Source organism: Crinia signifera, chromosome 7, assembly GCF_055691185.1.
Source record: "Crinia signifera chromosome 7, ASM5569118v1, whole genome shotgun sequence".
Classification (NCBI taxonomy): domain Eukaryota; kingdom Metazoa; phylum Chordata; class Amphibia; order Anura; family Myobatrachidae; genus Crinia; species Crinia signifera.
In genome coordinates, this window is record NC_139223.1 from 34897658 (window position 1) to 34912098 (window position 14441).

The 14441-nt window shown below is 45.6% G+C and overlaps 1 protein-coding gene across 1 annotated transcript in view; it reads left to right on the forward strand.

Moving 5' to 3' along the window:
- Positions 1-14106, forward strand: part of LOC146020035 (uncharacterized) — a 50145-nt gene extending 36039 nt beyond the window's left edge. Inside the window, exons 27-32 of the mRNA XM_083152795.1 lie at positions 784-878; positions 4798-4916; positions 9339-9503; positions 9647-9837; positions 11425-11528; positions 13577-14106. Of these exons, the coding sequence (XP_083008921.1) occupies positions 784-878; positions 4798-4916; positions 9339-9503; positions 9647-9837; positions 11425-11528; positions 13577-13761 (859 nt within the window). The 3' untranslated portion in view covers positions 13762-14106. The remainder of the gene's footprint in view (positions 1-783; positions 879-4797; positions 4917-9338; positions 9504-9646; positions 9838-11424; positions 11529-13576) is intronic.
- Positions 14107-14441: the final 335 nt, after the last annotated feature.

Below are 14441 nucleotides of genomic sequence, written 5' to 3' on the forward strand. Positions count from 1 at the left end.
CCAGCTTTTTCTGGCGATTCCCTCCGCAGCGCTGACACTGCGAAGGGGGGTTAGAGAATACAGAAATGCGGTAAAAACCCCGATAGCAGGGTTTTTACCGCATTTCTGTGATAGAGAATCTCGCCCACAGACACACACATACACAGTGCCTGGTTCAGCAAGGTACGCTAAGCAGCGTTCATTTGTTGCCTAGGGAGCCCATAAACAACACCCGTATGAACGCCCCCGCGCCGAATCCCCTCTGTACCATACGAGGAGATGTACGCGAACACATCCCATTGCATGCGGCCGAAGGGGAGGGAAATCATTCGATGTTCGCCAACCATCGATTGATTTCTCTCCCCTTCGGAAATAAAATTGAGGCTGCACTGACTTTTATTTCCGTCGCAGCCCGCCTAAGAGGGGAGGGGGCGGACGTTGATGTTGTGTGAGGTCAGCCACCCGCCCCAAGCAGACATCGGCCCACCTACGTTCCCAGGGGATCGCCCAGCATTTTCATGGGGATGCCCATAAAACACTTGACGTTCCCTTGCCCAGGCCCGCCGTACTGGCCCGCCCACCCCCCCTCCCGCCGCCCCTACCATTGCGAATGCCTCAGCAAGTGTGATATTCGCCAAAGGCGTTCGCACAGGGGGTCTGCCCATGCGCAAATATGCGTGCATGCCCACCCCCACCGCCGGAACAGGGTCCAATTCGGCCCCGTTTGATTGTTACTGAATCAGCCCCAATATACGTTAGCAGTGTTCTGTCCTCTACCCTTAACATGTTTTCTGTGTTCAACAGAGTGGAGGCTTTGGGCAAAATTCCAAATCTCTTGAACCCTCTTGATGTAGTGAACTATATGAGCACATATCTTCAGAAACAGAAACGAAACACAGGTACTGTATGGTGGAAATTCTCAGTAACCCCACGCATTTTGCATTTCAGTAAACAAATACAAATTGGAACCTCTGCGCTATTAGAGTTAAATGGGATTGACAAGCTTGATTAATGATACAAAAATGTAATAAACACAAAAAGAAAATAATTATTATATATATCTCCCATTTTTATATTCAATAATAGGTACTTGTGAGTTATCTGGGCGTCCGATTTGGGTACTTACGATTTGCATGCGATTTGCATGCGATATCGCATACGATATCGCATGCGATATCGCATGCGATTTACGATTTGCATGCGATTTAGCATGCGATTTGCATAAGATTTGCTATTCATTTCATTACCCCACTATCCCCAAAGTGTGTCTATCAACGTGAACCCGAAGCGTGGCGAGCGCAGCGAGCCCGCGAGGGGCGGCGGTACGCGTCCTCCGACCTTTTCATGCCCTACTATCCACTAGGGCGTGGAGTGAGAATAGAATAGTGTGGCGAGCGCAGCGAGCCACCGAGCCCGAAGCGTGGCGAGCGCAGCGAGCCCCGCGAGGGGACGCGGACACCTGTGAAGCCCGCAAGGGCACGCGGATACCTGTGAAGGTGTCCGCGTCCCCTCGCGGGGCTCGCTGCGCTCGCCACGCTTCGGGCTCGGTGGCTCGCTGCGCTCGCCACACTATTCTATTCTCACTCCACGCCCTAGTGGATAGTAGGGCATGAAAAGGTCGGAGGACACGTACCGCCGCCCCTCGCGGGCTCGCTGCGCTCGCCACGCTTCGGGTTCACGTTGATAGACACACTTTGGGGATAGTGGGGTAATGAAATTAATAGCAAATCTTATTCAAATCGCATGCTAAATCGCAAATCGCATACGATATCGCATGCAAATCGCAAATCGCATGCGATATCGCATGCGATATCGTATGCGATCTAGTACCAAAATCGGACGCCCAGATAACTCACAAGTACCCAATAATATTCAATTTTGGTAATACTTTTTATGCGCATATACACAACCTTAATATATAGGGAAAGGCGGTCAAATATTGGCGTGTACTTTGTATATTTCCTTTGAAAAAGGTTGAAACAAATGTCCCCGTAATGGGACGTATTGAAACAAAAATGGACAGTTTAGAGCTGTAATGAAGGGCGAAATTTACTAAAGGAAATTTGTAAAAAATAGGTGTATTTGTATCCAGAAATACACTTATTTTTGACATTTACTATCCCGAAAATACGGAAATTCGTATTCATATTGATGTGCTATCAATACGAATACGAATTGCCGTATTTTCGGGATTGTAAATGTCAAAAATAAGTGTATTTCTGGTTACAAATACACCTATTTTTTTTACAAATTTCATTTAGTAAATTTCCCCCAAAGTATTTGTTAGCCCGTTCTCCACTGCTGGAGATATTGAACATATACAGGCCGGTTCCGGAGTATGACCTCTCCTGCTGTGAGGATTATAGGTGATAAGTGCTGCCGCTGCAGGGTTCCTTCCACATTGTGCGGCTATGCCGTGTGCACTTCCGCATGTTGGACTTGCTGTGTAAGTGTTATCTGCTGGTATGCTCCTGTCATGTCCATAGAATTTACTTGTTCATGGGGAAATAAAGCAATATGAGCTTCGCAAATGTCCACTGACGCGTTTCGCCCCTATAATCAAAGAGCACGTTTCAGTACATAAAGCCACATGATTAGAGTCTAGCATGGGAGAACAGGGTCAACAAGACAAAATTAATCTAGCACCTGCGATTTCTAATGCCTGCTAGGGTGGCTGTCATACAGTGGCCGTCATAGGGGCCCATTTACTATTGGATCATATATGCGATATGGGTGGTATTTACTGTCCAGGATCGCATTGTAATATGCGGTCCTATCGGCAGGATGTATCTCCCTGCAGATGCATGGATAGGAGCTCCAAAAGGAGCCGGTCCCTGCGAACTGCTGAGCCGGGCGCCGGGGGGGGGTCCGCGCATGTGTGGTCCACACTGATCCAACCACTGAAACCGGTGACCGCACTGCCCTGCTGGCAGTGCAGTCCGTAGCCCATAGTCTACAATGGGCTGCCGCTATCTCAGATTGGCGGTAAGCCATGGACCCACTGTGATGCTGCCTGATATTGGGCAGAATCACATTGGCTCCGGCTGGGGGATGCGGCTACGAGCGGGGCAGGAGGGATCGCAGCAGGAATTGGAGATTCCTGCTGTGGTCCCTATTGGGTACTTAATATTTGGGGCTAACCCCCGAAAACTGGTGTTTTGGGGGAAGTAGCCGCAAATATTTAATAGTAAATGTTCCCCTTATTCATGCTTTGCAATTACAGCCAACGGCTATATTGATTCCATCCATAGTGTTTCCATTCTTTATTCAATTTTTATTATGATGGTTCATTTATGAATAGTGCCTATGCTGGGTTTGCATCTTGTTATTCTGAAGTACTCGGCAGGTTTAAGTAATGCCAAAGTGCTTCCTTACACATATCCTATTGGAGTTAAGGATTCTTTAAATGCCTTACTGACCAGAGGAATTCTTTCATTCGGTAACAGAGTTTCGACCATCTGCCCCGTCCATGTGCATTGCTGGGGGGGGCAGATGTAACATGTGCAGACAGAGTTAAGCTGTGTACACACGCTTCAATTTTTCCCTGTTTTCGATTTGATGTTGCTTATAGACGCAAAATCAAATTGAAACCTAATTGAAATCAAATGTTTTTTTTCGGACACTTTCGACTGGCATTTGATTCGATGCGCGCTCCCGTTTTCTCTGTATCGAAAAGAAAAATAGACTGTGCAGCCAAGGAAATATCGAATTCGATCCAGTAAATCGAATGTGTACACTGCACCTTGAATGTAAATTCAGTGATATCGAAATCGAAACGAATGCTATAGTGCAGATCGAATGTGAAAACGAATGGGAAATCAAAGGAAAAATCAGAAGGTGGTGGAGAGGGGAAATCGAATCAAAAGTGAAAGCAAATGGATGCGTCGGTACCCACCTATAGATTTGGGTGAAAATTCTAACTGCTTTATTTTTACACTACAATATCGATCTCACTTTGAAGTAAAACCCCACCCAAATCTAACTCGCTCTGCAAAAGTTACATCTGCCCCACCTGCAGTGCAGCATGGTTTTGTCTATTTGAGAAGGAATATGCCTTTGCGAGTGAACCAGAATAAGGGCCATTGTCCTTGTATCCAATATTAGAATATTGTTATGTTATATGGCTATCTTTTCTCCTATGTACATCTGGGCTTCAGTAAAATATGCATGGTGTTGAGTTAACTCCTCTTTAAAAGAACAAATGTAATTTCTTTTTGAATTCACACATTATGATTCTGGTCCACTCGTTAAGCAGAGGTTGTTCGCTACTTAGCGAGCAGTTTAACGCCGCCCATTGCCCCATTTAACAAACCCCGCCCCCCCACTGCCAGTGCCAACCGCATCCACTCTATAAGATGCAAGGGGATCCGAGAATATCAAAGGGAAGACTTACAGGGGCTATTCTCCCTCGTAAGGGGCTTTGATGTGCTCACCCTTCTGTCGTAGCACAGGCAGTTGGATTCTGATGTCCGATACTGACCACCGGAAACCCAACTGTCAGTCCGCCATACCCTTCCCAACATGCCTTGCTACAGATACAGTATGCATTAAGAGCTTGTTAAAACAGTGGCAGGGCATGCTGGAATGTGTAGTTTCACAGCAGCGGGAGTACAAAATGTTGTCGACCCCTGATCTACTCTATCTGGTACAGCAAAGGTAATGGCACTTTTATTTTAGGGCCAGGTTGGGCCCACAATGTCACCTTCCCCAGGCAGGTCCCGCTATGACATCACAACTTGTATGGGTTCAACTTAATATCCAGAACACAACTGTTAACAAGTTTGATGTGTAAAATCAAAACATTTCTACTGTATCTAGGTTCTGCTTGCAACAGTGGCGGACTGGGCTCTAGAGATTTGCTGCAGAAGAATTTTGGGTCACTAATCAGTTTGGCAGAATGGGGTAACATCTTCGACATATATCCCAACATAGATGTGGTGAGTCTTGTTGAATTTTTTGTTTAATCTCTCCGTGGCCCTTATTCTGATTGATGCGGACTTTACCGCGTACTTACGGATCGCGTCTTTATGACGTCTGCGCATGCGTGGAGAACGCTACGCGCATGTGCCACGCATTGACTCCGTACCAGTTCGGCCAAATCCCGTCCAAAACTGTTCGCCGCTATCAGTCGGGAAATAGGGGCGTATTATGGGCGTCATGCGGAATGACACATGGGCGTAGTTTCAAAGTGGGCAAAACGGGGCGGAAACATGGGCGGACACGGGGGAGTACACTTATGTTGGGGGGCGTACATTCGGAAACCACTCCGAATGCACGCGATGAAAAAAGGGCAGAAATGTGCGGTGTCCACAAGTGTACTATTGCTTTGCGGACACCACTCGTTCATGCGGTAGGCGAACGTACGCCTAATGACTACAACCATTAACACCTGAACCCAATAGAATCTACTCCTTTACTCATTACTCACTAATAGGACGCTTGTCAGTGCTTTAATTGAAACCATTGCTGCTTCAAGGAACCCGTACTAAACACCCACATATGCTGTACTTGTCAGACACTTTCAAACTGCTAACAATGGACATGACAGAATATTAATACTAACAATACACATGTGTATTTGACATGTACTCATGAAACCACACATTTTGGGTAAAGTAAACACATTTATTTATATTCATGTCACAGTCAAGTTTATGAGGATAGGTAATTGAATAAGTGGGTCATGTGATGTATTGCAGAAGATACTTCATAGTGGGTTGTTTGGCGGAAATCCTCCGCTTACGTGCGGTAGCACCGCTTGGCTCCCGTTCGGATGCGGTATTCCCGAGCATACTCTGTAATACTCTGTAATACCGTGACGAATCGGAGTGTTTCTCCCGCACACGCATGATTTGTATGTCGTCCGTAAACACGCCCTGTTCTTAAAGAGTGAGTCCGTCCGAATGCGGAGGACACGTGGGCGTTTCTACGGACGATGGCCGCATGCGGAAAAACACCGTGGCGTGCGGACCGCACCGTAAGAATGCGGGAATATCCGCATCAATCAGAATAAGGGCCCGTGTTAAAAACCTTCTCTGAAGAAGAAATGGCTGCGTTTCGTCAGCGGGCATTGAGGAGTACAGGGAAAGTGTCGAGAAATCAGGGGTGTGAGATTTGGAAAGTGTTGCAACTAATACCCCTTTTACACCAAAAATCCCGGATCCGACTCGGCATTTGGAACATGGATCCAAGCCAGGTCGGATCTGGGATTTTCACCGTTTACACTGCGGTGCCTACCCACAATGTAGACGGAGGCGGTGCTTGGAGATGACATCATCTCCAAGCGCCGGACCCCGATCACCCCCACTGGGATCGCTGATCGCCGCGCTGGGGGCAGCCAAGTACCAAGGTAAGCTGTTGGGCTGCCCCCAGCCCCTGTGCACCAGCCCCCATCCGCGAGGTGAATGGATGCCGCACACAGGCATCCATTCAGCTCCTGGAAAAAAGAGTGTGTGGTGGAGCGCTAAACTAATTAAAATTGATAAATGACCGATTGGGTATTACATTGATATTATTATTTAATAAATCACATCATTATAAAACATGACAATAAAATCACAATATGAAAATATGAAAAAATAAAAATAAATAGGAACAGTCAGTGTGACAGTAATCACCTCTACGTATAACCTGAATGTGGAAAGGATCGGTACACAGTCTCACTTGTTCCTAGAAGTTGCTCTCTCATAAGTTGCTGGAATGGCGGGTGTCCATATACCTGGTTGTAGCCTGATGTTATAAACTCCCCTCGTGAGGAAAGGTGGCACACATCTCACGGAATGGAGGGCTCAAATAAATTTGCAGGTGGTGGTGTCCCTTTTGAAAGTCCAGTGCTTTGTTAAGGTTTGGAGAGCTGGTCCAAACGAGGGTTGGTATATCGATATTGTAATCCACAGGTTTAGTAGAGAGGTGTCCGCCTAACGCGTTTCGTTATCCACGGATGGCTTTATCAAAGGCCATATATTTTTTCCGGCATCATTAGAGTACATTGGCGCCTGCGCAATCTACCAATTAATGGTCAGCTGCATGAACGTACAAACTGCCCATTCACAGTCAATATCAATTGGACGTTAACTGAATGTGATGCCGATGTTGGCACAATCGGGTCATTATTTAATGCAGTGCATTTGCATACTTTATTTGAAATGCGTGCATGCGTTCTCCTGATTGTACACACAAAGGTGGCATTGCGTGTGAGAACGCAGAAATGGAGTTGTCGATCAGTGGGCAGTGTATGGGTGGTGGTCTGAGTGTTATTTATTCAATGTAATACTGGGTACTTGTGGATTATCACGGCTGCCACGATGGCCATCGTATGCGAAAAAATCGCATCGCATGCGATCGCATACGATTTTGCACTGAAAAGCATCCAAATGCATTGACATTAGTATAAAACATGTTCAATGGCCCCCAAATGGCATTTTTGAGGCTGTACCACCCCCACTATCAACGCGAACACGAAGCGTGGCGAGCGCAGCGAGCCCGCAATGGGCGGCGGTACGCGTCCTACGACCTTTTCATACCCCCACTATCCACGTCGGCGTGGAGTTGAGAATAGAAAGTGTGACGAGCGCAGCACAGGTATACGCGTCCCCTCACGGGCTTCACAGGTGTCCGCGTCCCCTCGCGGGGCTCGCTGCGCTCGCCACGCTTCGGGCTCGGTGGCTCGCTGCGCTCGCCACACTTTCTATTCTCATCTCCACGCCGACGTGGATAGTGGGGGTATGAAAAGGTCGTAGGACGCGTACCGCCGCCCGTTGCGGGCTCGCTGCGCTCGCCACGCTTCGGGTTCGCGTTGATAGTGGGGGTGGTACAGCCTCAAAAATGCCATTTGGGGGCCATTGAACATGTTTAATACTAATTCCAATGCATTTGGATGCTTTTCAGTGCAAAATCGTATGCGATCAAATCGCATGCGATGCGATCGCATGCGATGCGATTGCATACGATTTTGTCAAAAAACGTCAAAAATCGGTAAAAATCGCATCGCATCGCATGCCACTATATATGGCATGCGATGGGAGCTGTGATAATCCACAAGTACCTAATACTGTTTTGTCTCCCTGTACTGTTCCTTTGTACGGCGCTGCGAAACACTTGTGGTGCCTTCTAAATAAACTTATAATAATAATATTAACCACATGGGCGTGTAATGGGAGTGGCGTGGGCGTGTCAGTGGAAGTGGCCTGCGTGGTCAGATGCATAGCCAGTGGAGATGATGGTGCATCGATGGCTGTCTAAAAACTCTGGCGGTGCTATTACATGCAGGGGAACCCTTATCAGCCCATCTCTTCGCAGCCTCCAAATAAGTCCCTGGCTACTGAGCCACTGCACACCCTACAGAAATCACCGGAAGGTCAGTGTGATGCCAATGGATTTGTGTATGTTGGCAATGCTGCAATGCCATTTGCAGCCTTACACATGGGTGGGATTTCACTCCGGCGGGGTAGCAACTAAATGATCGCTGATTTCCAAAGATCAGCAGCCCAGGAATCAGGTCTGAATTACCCCTATTATCACAGTTGCGATTCTGCTAGCGAGAACGAAGGCAGCAGCATTCATTGCTGAATCAGGCACTCTAAGGGGTAAATTTACTAAGATGGAACTTCTATTGAAGGCGGGATGTTGCCCATAGCAACCAATCAGATTCAATTATCTTGAATCTAGATGGTGTGTGTGTGTTTGTGTGTCTGTGGGGGGTGTATGACCCTGTCGACATATAGAATGTCTACCCAGTGACTTAAGTTCGTTCCAGTTGCCTGAAGGCAAGATAAATATTGGTGCCCCCCACGTACACGTACCAACCTTATATAAATATACTGTTAATGTGTGTGTGTGTGTGTGTTTAGAATAAAGAGAATGTGAGGTATCTATGGTCCTGCTAGGAGGCGGTCAGCCACAGAAGTGATATGGATGGCTTTCAATTAACTGTTTCAAACACACAGGGGAGGAGAGGTGCCCCCATGGGAGCAGGAGCCCGGCAGCAGGTGACTCCACTGCATCCCAGAGTTACTCCTCTGTGTCTACCTGTTGGGGATGACCTATTGACTATCTATTTATCTATCTATCTATCTATCTATCTATCACCCAGACCCAGTACCAAGTAGGGAGACAGAGTGATAATGCTGTGGATTATTTTGCCACTCCATGAGCTGTTTCTACTTAGGGTAGGGAAGTATGGTAACAAATGGAAATGAGTTTGGGGTGCAAAAGACCCCCTAGTTATGTATTTTTTTTTTTTTAAATGCCAATTTCTCATCGGATTTTGGGGGGAAAAAATGACCTAAATGATTCTGGATATGTATAATTAGGTTTTGTAACATTATTTAATGCCTTTTTTTTCTGTGTTTATTTTCTAGTTGGGGGTAGTTGATCTGCTGACCCCAGTACAGGCGGCCTCTGCGTGCAGTAGATCCGCCATTATATACAATGCCACCGCAATCTCTGCTGTGCTGACCCAATATACTGGGAATTTTGCCTCTGGTTCCATCTTCTTGAGCAGTCTGATCTCCTTCTCATCACAGGTCGGAATATTCACCTGTAACATTATGAAGTAAAACAAGATTTACACAAATGAAATATTTGCCAAACAAACGTCTGATTACACAAGAGAGTTTGATGAATGTCCCCATTACTTCAGTTAATCTCGTTTTTGATGTTATTTCAGGTCTTAACCCCAAAAATAAAAGCCATCTTGCTACGCTTTGCTGCAGAAAATTTGTATATCCAACTGGATTCTATCTCCGTATCCATGGCCCAGGACTTAATCACAAATACTTCAGTGCTGTTTACCAGTATCAATTCCACGGTCTTGAGTGACATACCAATGGATATCCCATGCACAGTGTTTACGACCATGTAAGTAATCCCACAGCAGAATGCCATAGATACTACTTTCTCGGAGACCTTGTGCATCCAGCATCAGATTACAAGTCCATAACCTATGGTGCTCTTTAACTTTTAAATCTAATCCCCAATGTTTCATATCATACTACAGGAGGGAAGGAGGTTCTCCATAAGGCAAAATATTCGGAAACATTGCCCTATAGAGCAATGACATTAGGTATCAGTGTGCTATTGTTTTAGGACCTCAGGTGTCAGTGACCCTTTCGAAAAGGACTTCAGGGATCACAGTGCATCATTGTTCTGATACACCGTTAGTGTGTCATTGTTTGTATGCTCGAGTGTCAGTGTATCATTGTCCTGTAACCCCAAGTGTCAGTGTGCCATTGTCCTGTAGCCCCAAGTGTCAGTGTGCCATTGTCCTGTAGCCCCAAGTGTCAGTGTGCCATTTTACTGTAGCCCCAAGTGTCAGTGTGCCATTGTTCTGTACCTCCAAGTATCAGTGTGCCATTGTTCTGTACCTCCAAGTGTTAGTGTACCTCCAAGTGTCAGTGTGCCATTGTTCTATACCTCCAAGTGTCAGTGTGCCATTGTCCTATACCTCCAAGTGTCAGTGTGCCATTGTTCTGTACCTCCAAGTGTCAGTGTGCCATAGTTCTGTACCTCCAAGTGTCAGTGTACCTCCAAGTGTCAGTGTACCATTGTAACTCAAGTGTACTATAAATGCTCAGCGGCGTGAACATTGGCATTACTAACAAATCTGAACCAGGTTCTAGGTCTTTTGGAAGAAGCTTAATATCTGTGTCACATTCAAAGTAACCTGACTGCCCACATACGGTGGATGAAACCATTTTGTGTGTCCAAATATTTTTTTTATATCAAAGAACATCAAATGGACTTTGGGAGTGTGGACAGGTCCATGTGATGTCATAACAGGACAAAAACTTGGATTCATGGTACCCTGGGCAAGGTCATTTGGTGAAGAAGTTAAGTGGCGGCACAGGAGTCCACAACAAGGGGAAGATAGGAACTTTGAGTTGGGCGGCAGGCTCTTCACATATTAATTTTAATGCCCCTCCTTATCCAGCGCCCAAGTTGTCTGACCCCCTAGCTCACCCTAGTTACGGCCTTGGTTATGACATCATGCAGTAGTAGCCCTTGGGAATGTTTTGGACAGCCAGGATATCTTTATGGGGCCCCTTGGGACCTGCTGTGCCCTAGGCAGGCACATAGGCTCTATTGTTGAAAATCCACCTCTGTGCATCCTTCATAGGCTAGCGACATCAAACATTTGTCTTTAGATTTGTGTTTAGATTCACTGTCACCAGAAATACACGGCTCAGATCATAGATTTGTCACTAAATCCCGTTGTTTTGGATAGTAGCCAAGAGTTTTTTCACCTTAGGGTGGCCTTAGGGTTGCTCAGGAAGCCTCTTTGAATACTTGATCATTTTATTCCTGAAAGCAGCTGAGATGAACATTTCCACCAGACAGCTTATTTGACAATCAGTGTCTTGTATAGGCTATCAAGATGGCTGCCATCACTGTGTGTGTGCGGAACAATGTAATAGGCACATTATAATGGAATCTCTTTTTTTACAGGATAACTGCACTGAATAATATTTTCCAAAGTCTGTCAGAATCGAGGCGAGCAGACGTTGCAGCCTTTATAACAACATACATGCAGAAGAAATATAACAATGAAGGTATGTGGGACAAACAGATCAATGGTAGAGGCCTTCGGGCCTGTGTATTCCCAGAGATGACCTGTGCGGTGATTTCAGAACTCTATGGTATTATCTCCTAGAAATGCACTTAGAATTGCAAGAACATCCCATTTGTGAACACAGGGACCTCTGGGTTGAATACCGGGGAGTCCTCCTGTGCTTGAGCAATCTGATGGTGGTGCCATGGGGACGCTGGAAGGAACCTGATTGGGTCCCTCTCAGAGAACTCAGAAAATGGCACATTTTTACCCTTAGTACATATCACTGTATATAATAAACACTATTATACATAGATAGATGACCAGCTTGTATGCAGAGGGATATTTTGAATGGGTGCATAACTTTCTAAAGGAGAGATAATGTTGACAATAGAGCAATGGTTCCAATTTCAGTCCACATTGTACCCCAACGGTCCAGATATCAAGAATATCCATTACAACCTGGACTCATATGTTGGGTGCATCCTGGGTGATATATCATTAACGATTTGGATCGATATTGTTTATGATATCATGTGCATATCATCTAATGTGGATGTTCGATATCTTTAACAACTCTCCCACCCCTGTCGTCTGAACAATCTGCCAATATTGTCAGTGACTTCACCCACTCCATAAATGCACCCACTCCGTTAACGATATCGGTCATTGTTACGAAATGATATGACTCATCATCAACATACAATCCTATAAGTATATTTAGTGCCTGATTTTGATCTGATCAATCGCGATGTATTCGCATTGGGAACCTATGTTTGCACTCTGCGCTTATTCACAAGTTCAGGGTTGCTATGCGGACACCTTCGGCAACTTGCACAGTCGCCAAGGCGTTCATGTGGGGCGGGGGGACTGGTATGGAGGCAAGCAGGGGGCATTTCTTATAGGGACATTAACACGGTGGGTACATCAAGGAAAACGCTGGAAATCCCTATCCGAACGCAGTTCACAGATCGGACGTTCGCCACATTCTCATATTGACTTATATTTGCGAACAGAGGAAAAATCATTGAACGGTCGCCCGAGACGCTCCCCTGCGAATGAATGTTTATGCAAAACATCCATTTGCAAAGTGGCTGGGACGGCAGCAGGGGGTGGGCATTTGCTCAGTTAGGTGGCTCGCTGAGCTGCAAATTATTTGCTGCTTAGCCAGTCAACCAGAATCACGCCCATAATACAGAATTATACATTATTAGTTCCCAACCCGTCACATTGACTCAACAACATAACAGTAATGTCAGAGCCAGTGGCACCATCTAGTGCCCATCGGCACACACAACACTTGAATTTCCCCCATAGAGGTAATGAGCCGCGATAGTCTTTTATTATATAGACCAGGGGTTCCCAATCTTTTTCTAATCACGGCACCCTAGAGCAGGGGTGGCCAAACCTGTCCTCAAGATCTACCAACAGTTCATGTTTTTCAGGCAACCTGTGGATCTATAGTAGGCACGAATGAGGCATGTTTGAAAATGTGACAGTTAGTAATGACTTCAGCTGTGCACCAGCTGGGTGATCTGGAAAATGTGGACCGTTGGTAGATCTCGAGGACCGGTTCGGCCACCCCTGCCCTAGAGTATCAGAATTTTTCCAGGGCACCCCTAGGCCCCAAAAAATATATATCAAATTAAGTAGATTGTGTTTATATGTGATTCTTAGGTTCAGTTATGTGGTAAAGGGCAGGATTTGGTTCTGATTGTACACATTTTATGATTGGCAGCCACCAGCACTGGTTTTGTCCAGAAATAATTGATCATAAATAATTTGAATTGGTCCTGGATGACCAACCCGAGGCACCCCTGCAAGTGTCCCGAGGCACCCCAGGGAGCCACGGCACACAGTTTGGGAACCACTGATATAGACTATAAAATCCAGTATAATCTCTTTTTGAAGGGAATAACTTTAAGATCAATGTCTTGTTGTGTTCATACCACCATTGCTAGCCGTCCCCCACTGCCAAAAAGTTATCAATCATGGTTGTGTTAAGACAAACCACCTTGTATTAATATGTTTGTATCTTTCTGTTCGCAGGTGATGCTTGTACATCTAAAACATTTAACACAGCCCAGTTTGTATTGTCTACTATTGGAGGTTTCTGTTCCTACATAACACCAGCAAATTTCCTCACATTTTACCCCATTGGAAATTCAACACTTTTTACACTGTTATGTCCAAATGTGGTCATTACAACTGTAACTACTATTACAAATGTATAAATCTATAAAAATTCTAGATTTCTTTGAGATAATTTACATGTGATCGAAATAAAAATGGACCTCTCCATAAATCAGTTATTTATTTGCCTAATAATCTATTACATAGATATGTACAATTGTATCATGTTAATTAACTATTGCAGGCCTTGTTGTTCAATATACAGTACGCACTGTTTACCTTTTTTTGGCCACGGCTAATTATGACAATACTTCATCAGAAGTGGAAATGCTTTTGTTTGAGGGGATATTTATTAATTGAATAATTCTATTTTGCTTTGAAATGTTATTTGTCAATTAAACTTTGGTGATCTCAGTGTGCATAAAATATCCACCTAATAAACTCGAAAAATGGATCATATTTATATTCGTCCTGTGGTTCAGTTAGTTTGTCCTTTTTGTAAACAGAAGGCAAATCATAACCGTCCGTACTGGCAGGGCCGGCGCCACCACTAGGCAGCTTTAGGCATATGCCACTGGAGGGCGGCTTTTGAGAGCAGCCCCCCCCCCCCACCCATCCCCTACAACTGAAGTCCTACTCGGTGGTGGCAGCATGCCCCTTGGACTTGGCGGCAGCATCACCCCATCCCCCCTGGACTCAGCAACGGCGGCCATATCAAGCTCCCACCCCCCATGTCGCACCGACTTTGCGTACTGGTATATGGTCGTTAGGTCGAATTTTG